We start from the raw sequence: 26117 nt of genomic DNA, 5'->3' as shown, positions 1-26117 counted from the left end.
TTAAATGAAGTAGCTAACAAATGAGACTCTGGACTGAGACAGAGGAGTCCTTAGCTAAATAAAGTATAAGTTACCGGGCAATTTATAGGAGGGCTCACTGAAACTGATTTAGTTCCTTACAATTAACATCACTTTCTGGAGCTAAGAAAACAGAAGCTGCCTTGCTTACAACAGCCACTTGTCTTAATACATTTCCTCTCAGCGCACATCTAACAGTGACCTTTAAGAAAAAACTACTGCTGCTTAATGCCTGTAAAGTGTGCATCCATCACAGTGATCTAATGGGACCAAAATTTACACAACACCCTTTCTGGGATATAGAGTCCCATGTATACATTACTTCCACAACTGCCTGAGCTCCAGCCTGGCTTGCTTGCTCGGCAGCATGCTAGCACAGTAGACCAGGACCAGTTCTAAAGAATTCAGGTTTTTCACTCCTACATCAAAACCTTGAAGGCATTCCACCTACATTTTTCATCGTAAGAAATATCCATACTTACAATCTAAATAGACTAAAAGTTTATCAGAAGAAAATCACATCCACTTAAAGACAATCTTCTTCAGAATCCATGCTTTGATACACGTTTCTTGCCTGTCTTTGAAGTGAAAAAGGCAGGGACATCCCCCCAAAAACTTTATTTTTTTTTTAAACAAAATTGCTCCATTCATTTCCATACTTTTAGGACTGCTAGTATTTAGTGTGATTTTTTGAGTGAAGTTAATCTGCATTATATATATATGGAGAATATATGGAAATAGATTTTCTTTCGTGTAAAAATATGTATAGAAAAAATGTGAGCACCGTCAGGTCACAGTTATCCTTGTTCTTTATCTGGAATCTAATACAGCTGCCATCAGAGAAAGGATGAACAAACACGAGGGGCTACAAAGACTTTGGTGAGAGGCCCTGACCTCTTTGCCTGCACTCAGTCCCCTCTTCCTCAGCCACCTTGAAGGCAGCAGCTGTGAGAGGAACAAGCTTACCCGAGGTAGCTGCACAGGCATGCTGATTACCGTGGTATTTTGTCCCCTTTTTCACTATTACCTTAGGAGACAACGTGCATATATCAACCTGACTCCATCTAAGAGGCCTATTCCTCCAGGTTTGCCCTGGGGAAGGTCTCCCACCAGAGCAGGTCGTTTTGAATTCCATCTCATCCTGTTTTCAAAGACACGTGGCCAACTGCTTGCGCATTTGAAGACAGAAGAAATACACTTTCCATTTCAAATGCTGCATCTCTTCTGCCTTCAACTTTAAAAACTGATTTTCAATGTGATAATCTGCCTGGAAACTGTTCTGAAGCTGTAGGGCCCACAAGTTGTGAGACCACAAAATGTCTGGTGACTCTGGAGCCAAGATGACATTTTTAAGGCTTACAGGCCTTGTACGTAGAATATCAATCCATATGCTTTGCCATTCAAACCTTCTGATGTAAAAAAATTTCCACATTTTCCAGAGTAGCAAAGCTTTTATGCAGAAAATGGCATTACTCAATACCCTCACTGATGGAGGCACATCTGAGGAGAGTTGTAATTTACAGATTTTCATTGTAGCTGATGGTGAAGAGATACTACAGACTGCCACAGAATTCAGTAGAAAAATACTCTGTGGTATCTCAGTACTCTAAGTCCTAGCTTGGTCTTCAATCCCAACAAAAACTAAATTGTATATAAGTTAAAGGTTTTGAACTTGTCAGTGTTTGGGATCAGGTCTCATGGCTGATCAGCTCAGCTGACCTTGCAGTGAAATGACTGCTGCACTGTTTCAGTCCCATGGAAATCGTGTATTATTGGCTAAAGAAAAAGAAAAAAATGAAGGGGAGCAGGAAAACAGGACTTCTGGCTGAAGCTGAGAGTTGGTCAACACAAACCTCTCAAGAATTTACTCTACAAAGCAATCATAACCCTTCTTCTCTGCAGGCCCACATTTCCCATAAAAACAAATACCAGAATTTAGAAATCATTTCTCTTTGTACTGAAAATGTTGTCTAGCCTACATGCAGAACATTAATTTGCTGTTTAGGTTCCCTTCAGTTCTCTTTTGTTGTACTCTGCAGCTAACAGCTTCTCCCAGCAGGTAGGCACAGAACACTAATAGAGGGTAAGAGCTCCCCATTAAATCCTCGCTGCCAGGAGAAGCCAGCCATTATTATGAAGCAGGCAGTTCACAAACTTTCTTCTGGAAAAAGGTAAAACAAGAAATGATCCAAATGTAGTTAAGGAAAAGTGAAAACCAGATATCCCAATGCTAAGATTTAACTTCTGCAGGGATTCTGAAGACTGTTTTCAGTGCTGCTTCTTCATACTGCAATTTTAAATACAGGAAAAAAATAAAAGGATACTTCCATCTTTTTTTAAGCAAGTACATGTCTATTGCTTTGTGTTTCCATCTACATTTTCATTCAAAAGAAATGAAAAGAATGAAATCTTCATTCAAAAGAATGAAAATGTGTGAAGTTGCTATGGGTTTACTTTGATATCTCTACTGTACTCTTTTCCAAACAAAGCAGAGAAAAGCCCAGGAAAGCACAGGCATCCTGAGCTACAGCCAACACATTTTGAAATTGAGTCTTCCACAAAACCCCTGGGATTACTATTCTGCTCATGTGTCAGCTGGTATTTTTTCCTAGTTTTGTGTTTATTTCACCCTTAAAAATAAATAATTTTGCGGTATTATAAAAAAAAATAAAAATCAGTTACACTGGTGTTTAATTTATGCCTTATCTGGAAACAGTTTCATAATAAACAGAATAAAGTTCACCTTTAAAAAAAAACACACCAAAGTTGCACAGTTTCTGTTTTCTGAAGAACTGGAATGTTTCCTGATTAGCACTTATCTCTATCAATAACCAAGTGAAAACTCATACCTAACTAAGTTTTATCTTTTTTACATACAGTTTTATAAGTTATACAAAGTTTTTTGTTTTTAAATTAAGTGCAATTAATACAGCAAATACTGGATTCAATTTTTGGATTCAAAGATATACTTTACCTATCAAAACTTCGTTTTGTGGCCAAACAGGTGACCCTAGCAGACTGCCAGACTCTATACACACATGATAAAACTCTAGAAAACCTTTTACTTTGACTGGAGGCTTCAACTTGCAAGTTTAATGAGTAGAGAGCAGTCAGGGCTCTTTTCAGAGTCACTAAAGAATTCTCTAAACACTTGAAGTGATTACATTTGCAATGAACCCTATAAAAAGTAAACGTCCAATTTAATTGCGACCAACCTCACTCTGTTTAAAGGATTTTCTCCTGGTATGTATAATGCACACAGCTCAAACAGCCTATTTCTCACCCACATCCCCGTGTAGCAGAGCATCAAGAACTTCTACCTGCCTGGGTCTTGACCACAGATTTCAGAGCATCTCAGAGTGAACCTCTGGGCTTTGGTGCTTAGGACAAACAAGGTCTTGTAAGACCAGCAAGAAGGACTGCTTTAATTTTGGACTACATTTTTTTTTTTTCCAAATACAACGTTGGCTTTGCCTCTCCTTTCCTTCCACTTGCTCCATATACAGTGTGCTTCGGTCTTGACTTAGAAGCCAACACGGTGCTGCTTGCTGGACCAGCTTTGAGAGCGAGAAGCTCCCCAACGCCAGTCCCTTGACATCTCCTGAGTGTCCTGCTGGGGAGAAGGCATCAAATGGCCCAGGAGGAGAGGAACAAGTGCATTCAGGCACCTGTCTCCCAAGAGCTGTCTGCCACGACTACTAGGACAAGTTAATTTTACTACCTTCAGGTTCTGGGAATACAGTTCAGCAAAATTACATCTGAACCACAATAAACAACAGAAAGAAATAAACCAGAACCCCCTTCTCAAATCCTTCATTTTCCTACCACCACCCAAGCCTAGCAGACCACTGCTTTACCATCACGAAGACGGACTTCTAGCAAAGCTTCTGGTTTCGTGTCTGTATCTGACAAAGCTGCACTCACATTTGTAGTTTCAAAACTGTCTTCGGCATGAACTCTTACATTCGCTCCTGGGTGATGTTTTATTCTAGCTCAGATCACAGCCAGACCGTGTTTCATGTTCAAATGACTGCCAGTACAGGAGCTACCGTGATCAGATTCTGGTGGCTATGTACAAGGAGGAGTACTTCAGAAACCAGTATTTTAAATTTGGGAATTGGCATCTTCCTAGACCTGAAACTTTTTATTTTAAGACTTGCAGGGATGCAAATTATGTATGTGTCTATGTGTATGTATACAACACGCACACAAATGTAGGCATTAGCCATATAAGAAGTAATATCATGCTGTTAATAATAAGTAAGGAACAAAAAGTAAATCCTAACTGTTCTTACAAGGGGTAAAGGAGGGAAGCGATCTGCAGAGTTTTCACCGCCTCCTGACACTGCAGCCCTGCAGCACTAACAGGATTCTTCTAAGAGCCCTTGTAATGCTGGGCTACATGAGAAGCAAGGAAAAGAGGGGAAAATGGTATCTTGGGAATACTCAGATCTTTAGGGCTACCGAGTATCTCCAGAAAGAGGGTTGTGCCAGTAACTCCACGCACCAGCAGTGGTGTGCTACTTCCTGGAAAACTCTGCAACAATAAAGTATTAAAAAAAGTCAAAGGAGCTCAAAAAGTATTTCCAGCTTTCAAAAAGCCTAAGTCTTTATCCACATAAAAACAAGTAGAAAGGGAACAGCTTTTTGGCCAAAAATGGCTATCCCACATTAAATTAAAGGGTTCTGTTTGATGAACTTGTTCTTTTATTTAGGTTTGAAAAATAATTCAAATGCCAAACAGCATTCCACAGTTAATCCAGGAAAGATAAGTAGGAATACTGAGGGCCATAAACCAACAGCTGATAATGAGAGCATCATCTCCAACAAGCAGAGTAATACAGATATGGTCGTACAGATCGGCATACTCTGTTTTCCTAAAATGGCTTGTTTTGACACAAATTACGGAGCTCCTACCTCCTCTTTTCCAACTTGAATATTTGGAAAAATAAGAGGAAGGATTTTTTGTAAATATGTTCCACTGAGTCACCTTTTGTCACTATTGAAATAAGCAGCTTCAATTGTCAGACTACTACACGCATTTTTAAAATGCTAAAATTTCAGAAACAAATTTAACTGAGGTGCAAGATGAAAACCATATAAAACCCAAACTCTTCTTTCAGTCCGTGTACAACATGTGCAGTTCAATTCATCTCTGAGTATACATCGCAGACAACACAAAATCCTTTTGTTAACATGCAACACAAAACAGACCTGTTAGACTGCAACATAAGATGACTCAAAGCAAAAGTTATGAAAATTATTAAAAGAAAAAGGGATAAAAATACATACACTTGGTATAGGCATGACCTGCATCTGGTCACCCTGGGGAAAAAGAAAAAAAATCACTGTAAGGGTAATGGCTTTTAAAGGGTAGAACAAAGGTCTGAAGCAGTAAATGTAGCACTCAAACATTTTAAACCAAAAGTTCAAAGTATTCAAGAAACCAGGGTAAAAAAAAATAAAAACAGGATCTTGTATTTTAGTTGCTAAAATGATTGGTTAGTATATCGCTATTCATGATTTGTAGGAGACTGGACTGGTAAAACCCATGCCATGATTAAAAGAGATGATAATAAGAAAGTACCTGTATTTACTGTAACTTTTTCAGCTTTAAGGTCTACTAATGGGTATATCTGTCTCGTTTCACAGCAGCAGCAGCAAGAGGCTCAGCCAGACCTTGGTAGCAGGGCAGAAGCCCACTTCTTGAAGTTAACCTGACTTGAGATGACGGCCTCAGAAAAAACATCATTTTCAATTAAACAACAGCAAAACGGCCAAGATGGACAGATGGATGATGACAAAACCGAGGAATCCCACTTTCTTCAGCCAGAAAGAGGCAGCAGTATCAATGCTCTTCTCATAATCTTATTTTTTTTCCAGTGTGCTTGGAAGCACTGGGAAAAAGGCAAGATTACAGTCGGGACCTTGGCCAACTTGACGCTTTCTTCTCATCCAGGGACCTGACATACTAAGGCAAAAGACACTTCCTTTTACAGCCTCCAAATGCAGAAAGGTTGATCGCGAGGTCATCGACTTAATATGAAAGAGATGTGGGAAGCAGGAATTGTGTTTTCTAATCATGCATTTCTCTCTCTCTCTCTCTCAAAGAGATTTGTTTTCTGGTGGGCACTGCACATAAAAAAAGAAGCTGACCAACTGTTGCTTATGTAGAAATGATTTTTTTTCTTTCTAATTACTTGGAAAGCAATGGTACTGACTACCAGAAGACTATTTATCAAAAGGACTGCTTTCAACATTGAACATCCTCTTCCGGCTGAAAAGGTCTTGTGCTCGCTTGTGTTGGAACCTCACGGTGTTGACAAACAAAAATATGAATGACAAATGAAAATAACTCCATGCTATTTTTACGTACCTTTTATTGCTAAAATAGCTGATTTTTATTGACCTTTGACCAAATCCCAGACAAGCTGCTGAAGCAGCTGAAGAACAGACAGACACTAGGTGAACTATCAAAATGTTTCCTTTAGTAAAAAGCACCTGACTTGAAAAAAAAAAAGGCAAACAATAAGATTAGTTAATTCGAACTTTCCTCAAGATAACTACAGAAGAAAAAAAAGAAAAAAGTAATTCAGCACATGCACATATATCCACAGAGTAGGACGCCATCTTGAGTTCACATGCCATTTGAGAAAGGAGTGAATGTGAGCAGGTGCCAGTCAGATCAGCTGGCCTGGGATCAGACCGTTATCAAGGATATGGTTATGTATGCGAACCTGAGGGTTGTTTTGTTGTTGTTTTTTTTTTCCTTCACTCACTGTTAGACTAAAATACAACTGGGGCTTCTCTTCTGTCAACAGATAAAGCAGTATGAGAGGTAGAGGCATACGGTAAAAGATTATCTTAACTGTGGGCACAAAAATAGCCGTGTATCACATCAGGTTTTCCCACAAACTCCCAGAGGCACTTGTGGTGATGTAACTTGCTTTTTGTTTTGGCAATCTCGTGAAACAAGAGCTGCACTCTACGGTGTTACTATAAGCCTGCCTTCCATGAGAATCTAGAATCAAGTTGATAAAGCCCTTGAATCACTCTTTGCTGTATTTTTCTTGCAGAATTTATTATATCATAAAGTTCTTGAGGAAAACAATTGAATTCCCTAGATGGAACACTAGAAGTACATATACAAAAATCAAAATGGTTATGACGACACTTGGAAAAACAAGCACAGAGATAGATCTAAGAGTCTGCCGGTAAAGTGTAAATGGCCATGAACAAATGCTTTTTAAAAACAAAACTGCTGTGGGAAACTTTAAAAAATGTCCTGCCTCATTTCCTGATGCCTTGGAACAGGAAGGGAAGTAGGTCATAATGCTGTCGTTTGAAATAGATGACAGATGACTGCATTTGCTGAAGTCTTTCCATGAGCTTCTGATGCTGGTAATAGGACAAAGCCCTTGAAATGCCAAAATTCTCCCATTGTGTAACTAAGATATCCAGTAACTGATTTGTCCAGCCACTGAAATCTGTGTTTTTCGTGTCACGATACATGCGGTGATAAATCTCACCCTTTCCCTGAGCCATGTAGTTTCAGTTTGAGATGCAGTGCTAAGGTAGCACAGGGGATCGATGACTGTCAAGCGACAAACTACAGTATTTTGCTTGTTTGAGAACAGTCTGCGTTCAAAGACAAGGAGACGTTTTGTTTTAAAGAACAACCTATTCATAGAAGAAGCTGATCAAATGAACAATTCATCATATTGATTTCTTCAACCCAAGTTTATGCTAGGCTGTTGATAGTTAATATATTACCATCCTTAACCTATTTGAATCTTTCACTGACTTGGATCACGGAGCTTTCTCTCTTAATATAGAAGACTTTTGGAAGGCAAAGGACAAGGTCCGAATGAAGAGGCAGAGAAAGACAAACCAAACGTATCTGTGTGGAGATTTTCTTATTTTCTAAATAGATTCATCATACTGCACGCTGATGACGACCGGTGGAATCAGACAGTAGGAGTTTCCAGCTCTGATAGCAAGGGTTAAGCAGAAGAAAAAAGTAATGCTATTTTTATTTATCTCACTTATCTTCTTCCACACTGGGGAATGAGACTGGTTCCACATCTGTTCAGCAAGCGTGCTGATAGGTCTCCCCATCAGAGTCCACACACATCTTGCTCCTTTACGTCTTCTGGATGAAGCAGATACTACTTCAGATCTAAAGAACACATTCCCTACAAGCTCTGTTTTTCTCACTCAGTTGAACCATATTCACGTGGGACAGAGAAGATCCTTTGCCCTGCACTTTCACGTGTGTTACAAATAGCGATCCCTAAAGCAGAAGTGTCAGAGACATGACAATAGGTCATCAAAACAGTTTTCCAGCATCTCCTTGGAGATGGCAGCACCCTGCAGCAGAAAGCAGTGGGGAGAAAGACACCTAACGTTTGTAGTGGTTGGGATGGCTGAGGTGGAAATTCAAGGACTTGACCTTTCTGGCTTCTCCCCTGTAACAGGGAAAGCAGCAGGGGCAGCTGCTGCCCCCAGAATAAACTTTCTTCTAATTCCGTCTTCTTCCCCATTGAGAGCGGATCAAGACCTTCTCCCCTAATCCAGCAAGTATAAAAAAGCCCTTTCCTCATTCATGCTTCATCTTGCTGAACACGAGCCATGTGCCCGATCTGTACCCAACTGTGAAAGAAAAGCAGAGATTACTGCAGTGGAACTGGGCTGTGGGAGAAATGGCCGAGTGCCGAGAGGCGCCAGAGCTCCTCAGCCACCAGGACTGAAAGGGGAGGGAAGAGAGCCCGTTTGCACCGAACTTTTCCCACTTTTCCCTGGTTAGATCTCTCCTTGAAGCCTGCAGATGCTTCAGAAGTCAGGTAACAAACTTGGCCAGAATAAAACTTAATCCAGCAGCGTGCCCAGCAATTACACATTTGAGTCAGACTGCTCGCTGCGGAACAGAAATTGAGATTGCTCAGAAGAAAACAAAAACCGCTGCCTCCCTCCCAACACTGCTGCCCTAAAAAAGCTGGCTGGAAGGTCTTGGCGAGCTGCCTGCTGCTGAGAAGGCAGGAAAAAATTAGCCAGGATTTCAGGAGGCTGAACATTGTGTGCTCCCAATGACACATCGGACTCGGCACCCGAGCTGCAGACAGGCTGATATACCCACTGTAACAGATATTCCATCTTAGAGCTTATCTTTGGGCTGCATTAAAAAGCTGCCGCATTTTAAGGAAAACAAGCATACAACAGTTTCAGTAAATACAAGTTATTATTGAAAAATGTTGTATCGAAACTTTAGAGACAGAGCGGACCATTCACTTCCAGTATTAGAGTCACGCTTGGACAAGCAGCTGCTCTGTGAGTAGAGGTTTTGGAAAGTGAACTCAATACTTAAAGAAGTTTTTGGGCTTTTTATTCTTTTCTAATGGAGCAAAGTCAGTGCTGTAAAACTCTTGTATTCAAAACCATGCTCAATTTGGTGTTTCTTCCAATCCTATGAAGAAGTGACATGCCATTTAACTTGCCATACATAATCAAGTCACATTATTTGGTAAAACACTAAATGAAGCACTGATTTCAACTTTTTTTTTTTTTTCCTAACACAGCAAGAAAAAAAAAATCTCAGCACAATTACTCAGAACAAAATCTCACAACCCTGTTTTCAATTGCTTTATAAAATAACTCTTCGCTGCTTCCCTTCCGTTACGACAGGTTAACATCGAAAGAATGGAGACTCCTAATTAGAAGGAAGTAAGCTTGTCACACCAAGTTAAAAATGTGCCAGAAGCAATGCAGAACGCTGAATTTCTGTGGAACCAGCAAAAGTTCTCTTGGTTTCTTTCCTTCCCCTCCAGTCTTTATCACTGGTTTCCATATAATGGTTCTATTGAACAGTAAAGGCAGAAGGAAAGCACATCCAAGCAATTTTATACTCCAGTTTCTAACTATATAACATCATTGCGCAATTTCATTTTCCCAGTTTTGAAGGGAAAGGTTACAGGACCCAACTGCACCATGGTCAGAGGTCACCTGTGATGAATCAATAATTAATACAATAACACAAGAGTGATAGCAGATGTAATGAAGTGACCATCTGAACAGCAGCCCAACAGAATTTAAACTCTTCTAACCTGGCAGGCAGATTAATGCAACAAGATCTTTAAACAAACAGCAGAAGAGTTTAAGTAGTGTGTTGTAAAGCTCTCCCTTCTTTTCTATAGCTGCTCATTTAGTCCTTCTCGGATGCTTAATTTCACTGATATAGAAGCTGATGCCCATGCTGCATGTACTTTCCTCCAACTTCCACATCACCTCCAAATCTAAATAAGATGCTCACTGTAACTCAATCAGACCCAAGCCTCCTGCACAGATCTGGACCACAGCTCTCCTGGTAGAAAGCGCGGGCCTGATGAGTGAGAATATTCAAGCATATCCACCAGTGCTGTTTTTCTGTCTTTAAAAGAATTTCTCACTTATACTAACCATGTTAGCACTGAAAATAAAAGCAGCATAGAAAGGAACATAAAGCTTATTAGCCTGCAGAACTGCATTTAAAACGAAAATGCTACAGAACCTATCTGTACTCACTTAAAAACTACCCAAAAGCTTAGCTTTCTTTCTACAGAGAACTGTTCATATCGAAGTATTCATTGTATCTGAAGAAACTGCACTCTTGAGTAATTCTTTTTATCATATTCATTGGACTTTTCTGCCCAATTAAGTTGTACTTTGGCAATTCTCTCAATTCGGTGATTTGTGTTTTGGACTCACACAAGGATTGCACAACTCCAAATCACTCACTAAGGTGGTACAGCGTGAGGATGGAAACCTGTGTAAACACACGCAATCACTTTCTCAAGGTGTAAGAAACATTTAGAAAGTAATTACGTGTTTTACGAAATGTACTCTGAAAAATTTGGATTCCAGAACATTTTAATTAAAATTTTCCAAAGAGTTTTTTTTTATTATTCTTCTTTAAACAAATTTTTCTTTCTCTCATTTTCTCTTATTTCAATTTTGCTGTTACTCTCACTTCTACCTCTTTCCATTCACCAGCATAGGGCAAAAGGAAACTTCACTAGTTTCCTATCTGCTTTCTTTTTCAGATGAACATGCTACACAATACTTAACTTTCCCTTCAGCCTCTCCAAGCCTGATTTCCCTCACTTCATCTTGGCTAGGAAAAAAAAGTTTTAAAATACACATACAATTCCTCCTCTTGACAGAGAAATTTTCAGCGCACTTTTACCCTGCCAGTGTATTTCTGGTCTCTGACGCTTAATTTGCTCGTTTCCTCTCTTCCTCCACAGATCCTGTGTGCTCTCTCCTGAGCTTTACAGAATTCAAACATCAACACCAGAATTCCAAAAAAACCCCAAAGATATGGGCCAAGTAGGCAAGAAATCAGCTGCATCAAATATGAAAAATTAGTATGAAGAGCAGAAGGGTGAAAAGATGGAAACTTCTTTATTTTTGTTATTATTCCTCATCATGGATACATCTATTCTTGCAATCCCTTCAAGTCCTCAAAAATTGGAGGGGAAAGACTTGTCAGTTTCGAGTGTGAGAGTGCTGAAATACACCACAGTATGGAAACAATGGTACTCCTACGTTTGCACTGAACTGAAATCCATCAGCAACTTAATGCAAATCTGCTCAGTATCATCGGATTGAAAGAGGACGTAGAAAATTATTTGTGTTGATTTTATGGTATGTCAAAGCAGTTTAATTACTAGAACTTAATGAAAGTAATCTGCTGCTCTTAACACACAATGCTTTGAAGTGCTGAAAGTTTAAATTAAATCGACTTCTTAGCTAAACAAAACCAGTAACAACCTAGCCAAAAGAGCAAAAGCTGATACCTCTGGACTCAGTATGCATTAAATGCAGGTGAAGTGGTTAAAAAAAGTCAAAACAATTAACAGTTCTCCCCCTTTTTGGATCATTTTTATGTCACTGGGATTTATTTCAATTGACATTCAAAGCAGCTTCACTATACTCCATTCAGAAATCCTCCCATCTTCCTTTATTTGTGAAAGAGAACCAAAGCTAGGAGACAACTCAGCATCTGGAGCATTATGAGAAGTCTACATTTTTAGAATGCCTTACTCAGGTTTTTAGTGTTATTTGCATGTAAAATATATAGTGCCAATACCCTTCATGGCAAGTTAGTTTTAAATCGCAGCTGTATGAATGCTATTAGCAATTCATCGTGAAAACGTTCAGCTTCTCAGTAACTCATTACGGTTACCCACAAGGGAAACCTGTTGAGACAAACTTTTAGACGTTCATAGTTAAACCTTGGTTACAGAAGACCTTATACGACAGGTAAATAAGATAAAAGCCTGACCTTCTGAAGTCCTCCATTCTCCTCCACCAAAGGAGGAAGAGCACTGGTGCTATTGGTAGATGGTGGTTCGACATTGTAGTCACGAAAGCAGCAGAATAAGGTGCTAAAGATACTTCGACTCCTTTGCTTCTTCAAGCTGATATTACACTGGGACACTAGGAGAAAAAATACAATAGAAATAAATTCATGTAACAGACCTATTTTTCCATACATACAACAACTGAATTTAAGAGGCATGGTTATTACCCAAGTTCTTCTCGAGCCTTAAGATAAGCCCACAGAAGTTTTCCATCATGTTGAGACCCCCTCCTTCTATTTCAATGCACTCTTTGCTCATCAAAGTTGCACACGGTGTGTTACTAACAAGTTGGATCTCTGCAGAATCACAGGTTTTGTCATGTAGACTAAAAAAACGTCCTGGGAGCTGCAGGATCAGGGTGGGAGGGTGTCGCTGAGCGAAAAGAAAGGCCAGGACTCCTGTTTCACTAGCTTATTGCTCTACTAGGGTTTAAAAAAAACAAACAGGTAAAAGAAAAAGTTACACACAGCTCAATAAAAGCAAGAGTAGCCTTTTTTAAGACCAGAAGTTGTAGAAAACGGTAACGTTGCAGAAAAAGAAATACACACAAGGCACCTAGGGATTCCCCTAGGATTCAATCAGACCTCGAACAAAACATTAAAATAAATTAGAGTTCAGAAAAGGCTTTAGAGCATTTTAGTAATACCCAATTTGATCATCAAATATTTGATGAACTGTTGTTAGCCAGAAGTTCTCGTTTGCCACGTTGCAGTGCAATACCCACTGGATTCGGCGTCCAGGTGTGGGTACCACTTTGATCTTGCACCTCCACGAGGCCCTTCTTTGATGTTCAACTACACCACGCTGCACCACACGGTCACACAATGAGAGACAGCCATGCCACGGCCATCGTACGAACTAGTTAGTAAGACGGTAGGATTAGGTAGTTACAAACTACCTGCCTTCCCAGCACCGGCTCCGAGAACGCCGCGCAAACCCAAATCCTCCTGGGACAGGCGCTCCCACCGCCTGCCCCGAGCTGGCTGGGACCAGCTCACCCTTTCCATTAAGCAGAGAAATACCTGAGCCTATAGGGATTAATTGCTTCATTTTTAGAGTCTACGAATGATTTCATTTAAAATACATGCAAGCAAGCCTGAACAAGTTATTTTTTGTTTCTATTCCCAGCTACGCATCTAAAGCTGGATGAAGAGACTGCGAAAGCAAACAACCCAGCCTTCTTCAGGGGTAGCACGTGAGCGTGTACATTTCAGCTTGCCAGAGGATGACTACGTGTGTTTAATTTGCTCCTGCTGATCACGCCGTGAGAGTGAGCTCAGGGAAGGAAAACCCAGTTATGGTTTTAGATCTTCACCAAGTCCTCCGGCCAAGACACGACCGTGGAAGAAACCTTGAAAAGGTATATAAAAAATAAATATAAAAATATATAAATATAAAATACAGCTTATTTATCTTGGAAGAAACACAACACCCCCCACCCCAAAGTGAGGGGCTGACACCCTTAGGAAGTCCCCTATGAAGATGCTTCCATACCTAGCTCCCTACCTTGCCTCCTCTGTCGAATTAAGAGGGAACCAACACATACACCTACTTTCTTCCCAATACTACAAAGAGACCAAGTGCAATCGAGACAACTGGCAACGTGCCTAAATACAAGAAGAAAATTTCTGCAGGAGTTTTGTACAGAGCGGAGAAACCTGCCTGGAGGAACCACGGCGGTCTGGAAGCAGGAGGGGTGCGGGTGCGTGGACGAAGAAGCATCACCAGGCAGATTTTGAGCGAACTTCCACATCAGATTTGTGTCTGTGTTTCCAAAAGTATTTGGAAAAGTCAGCACAAGCTGGACATCAACCATTTGTCTTCTAAAAACACCTCGGACACATGGTGCCTGATGACAGTGATGTTCTGCTCTCCGTGTAGTGTGTATTTCTGTATTAGCTGACGTATTTGTGCCTTTAAGGGAGGCAGAGCTCTAGTTCAGCTACTTTCTGGAACTGTTCCCATATCAAACACTAAACAGGTTTTATAAACTTTCATCATTTTAAAAATCTTGGATAACAGAATAAAGTTAGCATAGGGCACAGATTCGTGCATGCGCCTGCTTAAGGAAGTGTTGCACTGCTGCAAAGACACTCGTAAATTGAAACCATTTTTCAGCTAATCTAAACACTGCTCTTCAGTACTCAAACAGAAAAAAAATATGCAAAACTCCACCCATTTGTGATGTACCTACACGTTACAGAAAAAGGCTTATTCTTAAAGTGTCACGCTCTGTCTGCATCAAATCTGTGGGAACACGTTCACAAATCCCCGCGGACACCCAATGCAGCTCCGAGCCACTTTTTCAAACTGCACTCAAGAACATCTGTCCTGCAGGCATAAAGAAGTTCGTTGCAATATCATCAAGGCAAGGAGAAACTCCTCGCTGACCTCCACCACTGAAACACGCTGATATTAGGACAGGGAGTACAATGCTGTACATCTTGTTACCTACAGCCAGTGCCGATGACGCCCCCAAATAATTTGTATTTTGTTTACGCTTGCCCTGTCTGTATCAATACATGGAGATCTGTGATGCACTGAGCTCTGTTTCACGGGAACAATTTTGATATCCCACACCCGTGAGCCACCCACTTTCCCTTGCTTTCCTCTGATCTGTCCGTTCACTTAAAAATATGACAGCAATTAAACAAAGCTGAATGCTTAGAATAGGAATGTTCTTACGCAGCATTTATCACTTGTTCTTCTCCCGGACTTCTTAAGGTACAAGAATGTAATATTAAATCTCATTCTGCGAACAAATTCTATGCGTAAAAAAGTTTCTTCTTATGCATCCCCATATTTACGCATAAGAAGCCAAGCCTGCACTGTACAATGAAGCCCAGCTGCTACTCTAAGCTGGGACTGAAGTAGGTCTTCAGAAAACCTCTCTGTGAAGTTAAGAAGAGGTTGGTGTTCAGCAGGAAAAACTAGTTACCAAATGCCTGCCTAAGGACGCTGCAGAACACTTCTGAGCTTTGTCTTCAGGGGTTACTGAACACAAGCAGCACACAGGGATTAAATTTACCTCAACCACACCATGCTACAGTCCTCGAGTCTCATACGCTAAGGATCAGACCATGGATGTCTGGATGCACAAAGAGCAGTATTAAGAGGTTACAGGGCAAAATCCCAACTTTTCAAGAGAAATTCTGCCCAGTGACAGCTACAGCATTCAACTGCAGCTGCAGCAACGTGCACGTGGCAAGGGGATGCTGGAGCTGCCGGTGCCCTCTGGGGATCCTTCGGGTCTGCAGCCGGCCTGTTGGTCGGGGACGAGCTGCAGCAGCATCCTTAAATTCCTAACTTAGGGCCTCGGATGAGTATCGGGTCAACAGGAACAGCGTGAGGCATCAAGGAGCAGTACTTCTACCTTTTCTATGCAGAGGACTGTAAGAGGCAATAAGCAGAGGAAAAACTCGGAACAATATTCAAAAGTCTCGGACGAAAGCTACTAATTCGTCCCAATTGTTTAAGAATACTTATTTTCCTTGGTCAAATCAGTTTAGATCTGTACACTCACTTTTACTTAGTGAAATACTTGTCTTAGGAAAAACATTCCTTAATGCTGCTTGCCGTTCATAATAAAGTGGTGTCTCCAATAGGTCTTTCCACTAATTTTGATGTTATTTTTAAAGATATATATGTAAACCAACTGGTCTAAAGGTTCTACTATGACTTATGAAAGCGTAACTTTGGATGCAATACGGCATGGAAGTGTTTAAGCAGTGTGACATGCACTATTAACATACCCAGGCACTGTGCACACAGAAAAGATTTGCAATCTATCTCATTCCAAGCAACTACACGGCTTTTTGTGATGTGCAATGCTGCCTCCTTTCCCAGTTGCACTGGACCAAACCAAATGCTAATTTGCATCTTCAAAGAGCTGACAGTCCATATGGGTAACAACCATAACCCTGAGAATGTGAAGAAGCATTAAAATTGAACCCCTGGAGGCCAGCTAATCTTAAAGAGAAGAGGTAAACGGCAAAAGATGTAACCGGCACTCTCAGAAACTCCGTAGGTAAGCCCAGGCAGTGAAGACAGGAGCCACGTGCTCAATTCTCCAACGGCCAAGCCGAAGCAGCACCAGCTCCCTGTCGGCAGAAGCAGGTAATGGAACCAGCACCTCCCTGCAGAAGAGTGGGAGAACAAAACACCACAAGACTGGAGCAGTGCTTTCCCTTAACAGCAGCCCAGGTGCGCTGTGACTTCCCTACCTAAAAGACATCAACGGTGTACCTAACAGTCCTCAACAAATTCCTTTTCATAGCACTGCCTCATCACTTTTGAGTTTACACCAACTTCTAGTGCCAGAAGTATCCCGTGGCAAGAACGCTGTTTCTTAACCCTCCTTGTTTCCCATCCTTGTACCTGTTCCAGTTCATATTTTGGGACTCGAAACGCATGCAATGCCCCGGATGAAAGGAGAGTGCACCATGAATTTATACACCAAGACAAAGCTTCGTAGTACTCTAGTAATTCCTAACATCTTATCTGTGTTCGTCTACAACTGAGAGTTGGGCTAGTGTGGTTTTTCAGAAGATCCAATTAACACCAAGATCTCTTTATCAACAGAAGCTTCAGACACCACCGCAAATACAAGGCAAGAATTCTCATTTCTGATGCAGAAAAATTCACGTGTACCTACCCTTAAAAGACGTCAGAGCAGACAAGAGACATCAGCAGAACAGGACCATGCACATACCACACTTCGCAGAGGGCTAGAAATGGGAGCATGGCTCTCGCTGCTGGAAGCCAAGTCCCTCTGGTGCAGATCTGCACTTTCAAACCTGAGAAATGTCTCACCTGCAATCCCCAGGTGCTCCTCCGCCCTCGCTCTCACAAAAAGCTCCCTGCTCCCAACCTGGGTGCTGCATGCTGCTTGCAGGTAACCTCGTTCATGAATTGCCCACAAACTGCTAGAAGTCACGTATAGTCTGAACAACTGTGCTTCTCGAGCTCTTCTGGCAAGTCCCAATGAACCCACAGCTTTACTGACCACGGGGAGGGGTTCAAGGAAACCTAAAGGCAAGTTTTACAATAAATTCCTCCAACCACGTAAGCCTAAACAGAAGATATGCAACCATGCTGGGTGGCTATACAAGAATCGGAAGAAAAACATCAGACAACTGGTATTGTAGAGAATAACACAGACGCTTGCTTTTAGAAGAAATCCAGGCCATCTCTGCAAATCTCCTACGACCCAAGCTGCCCTTTGGAGGCAGAGCCATTACACTTTTGCTCTCCAAACACAATCCCAACAGCAACAGGAGTTACATGGTAAGGAAAACGCACTCCACTCTAAAAAAAAGTTCAGTCCAGGGCTTCTCCCCTCAAATTTCGCTGCATTGTGTGAAATAGAGTTGATCTACGCTTGGAAAGTCGCTATCAAAATACAATTAAACCGAAAACCAGATTGCCGGGCAGCCGTGGTGCATGAAAGCTCTGCCTGCTCCGCAGAGGTACCGCAGGCAGCCTGGTGAGCTGCTGGCCCCGTCCGTCCCCCTGCAGCCTGCGAGGGATCTAATTACCGCTGCGATTTTCCTAATGAAGTGAATGCAATAGCCAGTCTTCCTGAAGAACATCAACCGGGTAATGAAGAGACTTTCGGGGCGTTTACAGCCGAACTCGCTAAATGCAATAAAATGAACATCTGCGTATCAGGAGCCCTCCGCGAACGAGGTTGTTTATCATACAAAATGGAGGGATGCAAATAAGAATCAAGTGGTATTAAACAAAGCCTCCCTTCAAAAGAAAGCTTCTTCTAAATTTACAGATGCCTGATTTCTCAATCTCCTTAACCAGATTTATTATAAAATTTCCTTTTTCTAATATCCTGCAGGGCTCAAGCTAGAAACAGTTGAGCAGCAGCAAACTCTTGGCTTTGTCTGCTTCCCCAGTTCCCATTTTTGGAAGGTGCTGACCAGGATACATGTTACTTTACAATACTTGACACAAAACCTACACATGATGCCCAGACTACTTTAGTTTTAAACGCCATTTAGAGATTATCATTGAAAGATTTAATTTTCCATGCGAGCTTGCTGAAAATATAGCAGTAACAGCACTGCCACATACCTGAAATAACCACCCACAACCGGTTTAACCTTCAAACAAGCAAAACCCAAGTAAATTGCTCTGTTTAGATCGAGTATGATATACTCCAGAATTATTTTCATTTCAACTGAAGCTGGCAATCTCTCTCCCCACCCCCATACATAATTAAATAAACTTCAGGTTTTGTTTTTTCCATCAAAAATGTATTGCTTTGAAGGGAGGGATCCCAGGCTAGATTGGAGAAGATTTTTCTTCCACTAAACATTTAACTCCCCCCCAGCAAGCCTCCCACTTTAGGGAGGAGGAATTTCAAGAATAAATGAACAGCACTGCTTCATTAACCCATTCCATGATGGTCTGGAAAGCAAGCTCAGAAGTTGCACCTGTAGGCTGAGATCAAACAGGTACACAAGAACCGCTTATCTGATTCAGAGAGGAGTTATCTAATGAATAGCAGTGTGCTTTCCATCCTTTGAAAGTCCTGTAAAATTACACTTTCATATACTACCTAGGATACAAAGAGAAAAAGCATCAGGATGAATGTTAATTCAAGACAGCTAAAGCTGCCTGAAGACAACAGCTCTCCACCTAACCAAGCAATGCTTTGGAAACGTTTTGGTTGCAGCAGCTTAAAGGAACAAAACAACTTTTGCCTTACAATAATTATTAGCTACATTCCTCAAATGTGGGTGGATTAAACATCTCACTTCCTAAGGGTCCAGAGTAGTGAAATTCAGAAGTCACTCTTTTAGTGTTGTCTTCTCTGCACAATGCTGCAATGTGCCACCAGGTGCAGCTCCTCAAGGTTAAATACAGCAACTGGACAACTCTGAACTGACAAGGAGGGAAGAGAAACCACGACAAGCCTCAGAACAGCCCCTAAAGCTGACAGCTTCCACAGTGAATCCCCAAACTGTCAAACAGTTGGTACACTACAGTCTGTAGACTAGTTTGGTTGGATGTACATATTTATGATGTTATACCCTTCATATCATATACGTTAGCTTCTCATCTGAGCCATGAATTAAAGATAAACACCCATGCTGCCTTGCAGTGTTGCAAGCATTCAAAGGAAAAAAATTAAAGATGTTGCTACCAGGAAATGCTAAATTAAAATAAATCCGTCCAGCAAAGTCATTCTGCTGGAAGGCTTTCGGAACAGACCCACTGCTTTGGGGGCATCCACATTTAATAATGAAGTCAGAAAGTTAAAAGGCTGTTTTAAAAACCTACTTCACCTGTGGAACTACAGCGAAATACCCCCAAGTTGGCATTACACAGGGCAGAGTTTGGCCGGCTCCTTCACTACCCTGCTGCCTGACAAGGTGACGGCTGCACTGAGACCACTTCCGATTTGGAGAAGCAGCACGTGCAGATAGGCATCGCAGAAGGACCAAAAAGTTGGTCTCCTTGTGTTCCAGGAAGGAACTCACCGACACTTAGCGCTTTCTCCTCTGCGTGTGCATTGCTTGCCACAGGAGCAGCCAGGAACAGAGGCTGGAGGAGAAGTTAGGAGACGTTTGGCTTCAGGACCCCTCCAGCACAACACGCTAGGGAGCTGCTGTGCCTCTGCCCCCCACGTAAACATCTGGACGGTGTTGAAATAGGACTGGATGTGGCCAGACGGCCTTTCCTTAGTTCTCCTCTGCGTTAGAGAGGAGCCTGAGCAGGGCTGGGCACCGTCCTGTCCCTGCATCCATCCACACCACCCTAATGGGATCAAGAACAAGGAACCAACCTGAGGACTGACCCTGAATGCTCGCTCACTTTTCACCCAGGATTAAGCAGCTGCTGAGCACGCTGAAAAAGGCCCTACAAGGATATAGAACAGTTTCATGTCTACAAATCTATGTATATACTTCACATGTACAATGGACCAAAAGCACTTCAAAATCATATTAAAAGGAAGAAACCCCCCTCATCTCCCTTCCACACTACCTACATGGCGAAGTTTAGTGTTCCTTGGCAGAACTGACGGAGCTCAAACTGTTTTCCTTTTGCTACCACATGCTATTTCTCTTTTACCATAAAATTCGTGCAGTGCAGAAGCGATACTTCGGGGCAGCGTAAGGGCAAAGTAAAACAGAGCGCAAATAAAGCAGAAATAACCCCACTGGCGAAAGCTTACTGCCATTTTAACTGGATGGAAAACTGAAGCCATGTGAACTACGCAGGAAGCATTTGGGAGACGTACTCTGCTACAAAATAAACATCGCTTTTTGCAGTGACACGATGGAGCCTTCGCTTTTTGTGTTTTCTCTCCGCCACAGCAACCTATAAAGAGCGGAGAAGCAACACCCTCCGACCTGACACATCTCACCAGCGCGCCACAAAGATTCACTGTTAGAAATCCGCTCGCCATAAAACTCGAGGCGTTTCGGGAGCCGCCTCGTTTTCTTCGCTGTGCAACCGAGGGCTGAGCTCTGGTGCTGGAGCCGTGCCCGGCGCAGAGGGCTGCAGCAACAGGAAATACTGCGCGGTCTGGGCATGCATCGCATTCCTGTCCCGCCCCGAGCCAGCGGCCAACAAACAAACCTTTCTTCTAGTAAAAGGGGAGGGAAAGAAAAAAAAAAAAGCAGGCAGACTGCACAAAGTTCACTGGCAGATGTGGCCTGTGAATCCAAAAATGGTCTTTTTTTTTTTTTTTCCCCTGATAAAAAGGAATTCAACACGCGCACGGCGCTAGTGCAACATCACGGCTTTGTGGAGCTGGATCAGCCGTGGCCTGGGAGCTTCGAGATGTAAAAGCCGCCAGGGTGAGCTTCTTCCAGGTGCTGACAGCCAGCACCGACTGCATGCACACCGGAGGGTTTGTTTTAGGGAGGTTTTGCAAGTATTAGCAGCAGCTTACAACCGAGGTGCTGCAGTCGATCAAAATGGAGAGAATTGCATGGGATAAAAAGGCTTATTTTTGCAAAATAAAAGGAAAGGGGTTGTGTTTTATTTTCGTTCTGCGTATAATGCGTGCAGCGCTGCAGAACGAGTCCTTAACACTGAAGTTTGCCTGCAACTGAGAAGTAACAAACAGAATTAGTAACCAGAACATATGTTCGTGCATCTCGGCTCCTTTGAATCACTCCCAGGTCGGCCTCTTAACTCCTGGAAGATATTTAATAATAATTTGTTAAATACTCGAGCAGGAAGGCAAAAGAGAAACAAACAAATGGAAAGGCGAGCAGCACACGGGGTCAAAATGGCAGCATCTCAGGGTTTGTTAGTCACGGCTGATACCCTCTGGCATCGGCGTAGGATTAGAGTCAGAACGGCAACGAAACAAATGTAAACAAGCATGTGTTTATAGAGCAGAAATATGTACAGCATCCCATCCGCTCGCCTTTGGACTGTGCTTACGTGTAACGCGGTGGGAAAGACAGAGAGGAGTGCTGAGCAGCAAAAACACAGCAGCAGCAGCAGCTACCTGCAAGCAAGGGGCCAGCACCTGAACCAAACCAGACCCGTCGGCAGCCTGCACCAAGCAACAACGCCTGGCAAGGCTGGAGTGAAACCCGTAATTCACTGAACCAAAGCTAACTCGCACAGTGCTTAACCCCCCAGCAAGCCGCCTACCATACATATTTTATCCAAGCAATTAATTTTTCAAGTCCAAGTGACATCCAATCCTAAAACTGGCCACGGAATGAATATTGCTGGGCACTGCACCTCTGACCTGCTCGTTTCGTTATCAAGTTGCTTCAGTTTAATACAAACAGATGTTTTTTTTTTTTCCCCTCCCGCGACCGAATTCACAACCTGAGGTTTGGCCCTGGAAATTAAACCCAGTTTCCTTCTGCCACGCTGCAAAAGGGCCCACTCAAACACAGGTTACGGGTTCAGCTCCCTTTCTGACTTAAAAAAAATATCAGACAAGTGATTTGCTGAACCCAAATGTCGAGAAATTCTTCGAGTCTCTTTCCCTTCAAAAATAACCCTAACACCTCCAACCCTTACCAAAACCCTGCTCATCTGATGGAACAAACTTAATTTCCTTTTGCTAAATATAGCAGTGATGTTCCCATAGAGACAGCTACATTCCCCGCTGCACTTTTTGCAGCAAATACTTCAGAGAGACATCAAACCTGAAGTATTAGTCTGTATTTGCTAGCTTTCTCATCTCTTCCCCAAGAACAGCTCTTCGCTAAGGAATTAATCTAGCAAACACACTGCTACGGGGTGCTCCCTTGCAGGAAGTTTTGTTTCTCCATTTCGCTTTATGAATTTTTCAGACGCTCCCTGGGGATGCTTTGGCATGGGCTGCAGTTCTCCTCCCTGCCAGAGGAATCACTCGTCCAAAGCCCATTCCCCAAAAAGATCCACCTCTAATAGTAAAAAACAAACTACAACACGCTTTTTTGTGTTGTCTTAGATGCCTGTTTCAAATTACCCTACTTACTGCTGTTTTGTGGACGTTGCGTGCAGACCTCATAAAACATGCGCTCTGCCAGAAAGCACACGATGCGGGCAGTGGTGTTCTGGTAACGTGCTTTATAGAACCAAGGCCACTGAAATCACACAATTCCTGAAAAAGACTGACTGCAACGGACTAAGAAACAGGCACGACTATATGAAAGATTTACCATCTTTCTTGGGGAGGGAGTCGTATAATTTCAAAAAGACACTGACTTCAGTAGAGGTGTCATTATCCGGACCCAGTAACGTTTTTCCCTGCTTTTCCCCTTCTCCCCCAAATTCCTCTACAGTGTGAAACCCACACCCTAAGGCAAAAAGAGGAAGGAACTCCATTCAAGAGGGAACTTTCTCTAAATCACTGTCTTATTGGTGCTTCAGTTATTAATCCAATCTAGAAGTAATACTTGCTTTCAACAACTAAGACGGCTCCTGAAATCAAGTTACAGCCAGCATTCAGCTAACATCATTTCACCAAGTTATTCGAATCCTGTGGTTCTGGGAACAAAATTAAAGCAACAATCAAGTTTATAATCAAAATCTGATGTATGATTAATTGCAGGGATTTATTAAGAGTCATTTATTAATGACTCTTGTGCATCCGTGTGGACAGAACCCAACAACTTAAGAGGAATTGCCAAAGCCATTTCTCTTCCATTTTTGGCTTCCATGGAGTCAATTTCACCTAACCTCAGATAACCCTTCTTCTTTTTGAATACTTATATTATCTATGGACATGTAATACACGTGCATATTATACAGAGAAATGTATTGTTTAAAGTCTTTTTTTTTTCTCTTTTTTTCTTCAAGCTGTTGCATCTACCCTCTCCACTTAAGCAAGAAAGAATGAAGTTTTTCAGAAGAGCTACAAATATTCAGTAACTATATTAAATCTAAAGAAATTATGACACCAACCACCGCAGGTTTTCAGTTCAAGGGAAACTTGCAGCATCTGTTGTTATACTTTGAATAAATAGTTAAGTCAAAAAACCATGAAAGAGTGTGGTAAATTCTCATTAATAATTAGCTAAAACAGCTAGCATTGCACTGCTGAAGCATGAGACCTCTCTCCTTAGCTTTCAAACTCCACTTCCCTGGGGTGTATTCAAAAAGGCCAGTAGGATACATGCTGTCATTTCTGAAAGACAAGAGTAATGTACTCACATTAAGTTTAAAACATCTAAATGTCTATCTGAATCCAGATCAAGTTAAAAAAAAAAAAAAAGACGACTGCAGAGGGAGGAACAGCCAAAACCAATATACATCTGACATTTTTAATGAATGATTAGGAGTCTGACAGAGATTTTTATTTCCTTACTGGCTACGTGTGTACACTGTACCCAAACACTAAGCAGAACAAAATATCAAAACCACCTTTAAGAAAACACTCAGCTTACTCACTTCATTCAGCAAGTCCGTAATTTATACCCTCCCCGAGAGAAAAAAAAAAGTAATGTTTCACATTAAGAATTTAAAAGCCTGAAATGATAACTATCTATAGCCCACACAGTAATTCAACTAGTGCCAGCAACCCCTGCAACAGGATGGACTGCAAACTGCAGGTATGGCTTAACATTAAGACTATTTTCTTTTCAACTGATCCTGAGAAATAAATTGGAAAATACTAATTCCTAGCTCTTCTGTCCATATACTTTGATTTGAAGATTATTTTAGCCAATCAGCATTCCTGGACCATTAAAAACAGCACATTCCCGCCTGGAAATGGGATATTAAGAAAGCTAAACTAGATTAAGACAAACTAAAGATACAGGAAACTGCAAGCTCTGTATGATAAAGTTACCCCAGTTTTGACAAAAAACAGCCAAACTTGCCCAACTTCCACCAATTCCTTTCTAGAACAAAGCCACGTTTCACTGCTTGTTTAGAAATGCAGATAATCAGCAATGAAAATAAATGATTTTTTTTTTCTCATGACATACTACATGTGCAATGAGAGGAAATTTTTAAAAAGCATTCGGGTGCCTTAACCGAGTCCTTCAATGCCTCTCTCACGCTGAGGGCTCAGCTGTGGGCTGGAACAGCTGCAGACATGTTTAGTTGTTCTCCAAACACCAGAACACCACGTACGTGTGACCTATGTGAAATATCCTAAGCTTTGTATGAAAAAGAAAGCACACAGTTTAATACCGATGCTGTAACCTCCACTCAATCCTGTAAAGCACAAAGGCAGCCCTTGCTCTTAGCTATGTAAGTCGTGAGGGACTGCTGTATGGCAACTGAAGGTGTTAAATACCTGGTGTCTTCAGGACCACAGGTCCGGTTAAAAATAATCTCTTTCCTTAATTCTACCAGAAAAAAAAAATAGTAGTGACTTTGTTGCCTAACTGAAGAAAAATGATTAAATTTGTAAATAATTATGTGGATACATTCTACCCTCAGACAAAGGCCATATATTGATCCTACCAAAACCAGAATAAATGAAGGTAAAAATAGCACCTACACCCATTAACAAAATTAAACCCATTTCCTAGCTTACTTCTTCAGGATGTGCCTTTCTGCTAACCGTAGAATAACAAAGGCAACAGATGATGCAACAGAAATTAGAGCAATTTTACAGCTCCCTCTGGCCCCAGTCTCTCTTAGCGTACGTTCCTGCCCAACCTGTTTATGCAGAACACGTCCAGATCAGCTGGTCTCTGCCCGATCTGGCAAAAAAGATGTGCCTTCATCACCGAGGCAGTGGCGAGGGCGATCAGTTTATTTAGGCTTGACACAGGACTACCATAGCTGCTTTTCTACATCCTCTTCTCTGCTGGGAAGAGAGGCAGACCCAGGCTTGCACCACTGACGTACAGACCTTCTTGTCCTGCAGTACCTGGCACTGAAGAAGGCTGGCTCCTGCAGAGCATTTAACTCTTAATCTCTTGCAGGTGGGTCCCTTCGGGCCTACCAGCAGCTTTCTACCTCATTCAGGCAGAAGGGAGAGAAGTATCGCTGCTCTCATGCAGGGGCCCACAGCTGATAACCCATCCAAGACTTGCTCTGCATTTATCTCAGATGGAAAATCCCTGCCATAAGAACCCAGCAAAGCTGATATCATGTCTACACTCAAGCACTTAGAAGGCCATCTTGAGGATTTACCCCTTCACCTCCCCTCAAATTAAGACTAAGCCGTGAATTTACAGAGCAGCCGGCGGCAGGGACACCCAACACCGCTGCCGGCCATTTTGGCTGCTTCGCGCCCTGCAACTGGGCCCAGGCCTCGGGCTGGGC

The 26117-nt window shown here is 42.0% G+C and overlaps 1 protein-coding gene across 12 annotated transcripts in view; it reads right to left on the bottom strand.

The window, feature by feature from the left end:
- CTDSPL (CTD small phosphatase like) overlaps positions 1–26117 on the bottom strand; it is an 80671-nt gene that overhangs the window by 23578 nt on the left and 30976 nt on the right. For 5 of the 12 annotated variants that reach the window (XM_040545751.1, XM_040545747.1, XM_040545741.1 and 2 more), the window contains exons 2-3: positions 12338–12492; positions 5311–5343 (exon numbers count right to left, since the gene is read on the bottom strand). In XM_040545751.1, coding sequence (XP_040401685.1) covers positions 5311–5343; positions 12338–12492 — 188 coding nt within the window. Of the gene's footprint in view, positions 1–5310; positions 5344–12337; positions 12493–12583; positions 12831–22869; positions 23354–26117 lie in introns of those variants that run through there. The other 7 variants (XM_040545753.1, XM_040545749.1, XM_040545742.1 and 4 more) reach the window with 4 other exon arrangements.

The sequence above is a fragment of the Cygnus olor genome, chromosome 2, assembly GCF_009769625.2.
Source record: "Cygnus olor isolate bCygOlo1 chromosome 2, bCygOlo1.pri.v2, whole genome shotgun sequence".
Classification (NCBI taxonomy): Eukaryota; Metazoa; Chordata; class Aves; order Anseriformes; family Anatidae; genus Cygnus; species Cygnus olor.
The sequence above is the reverse complement of the archived record's forward strand: the minus strand, read 5'-3'. Positions and strand labels throughout refer to the sequence as shown.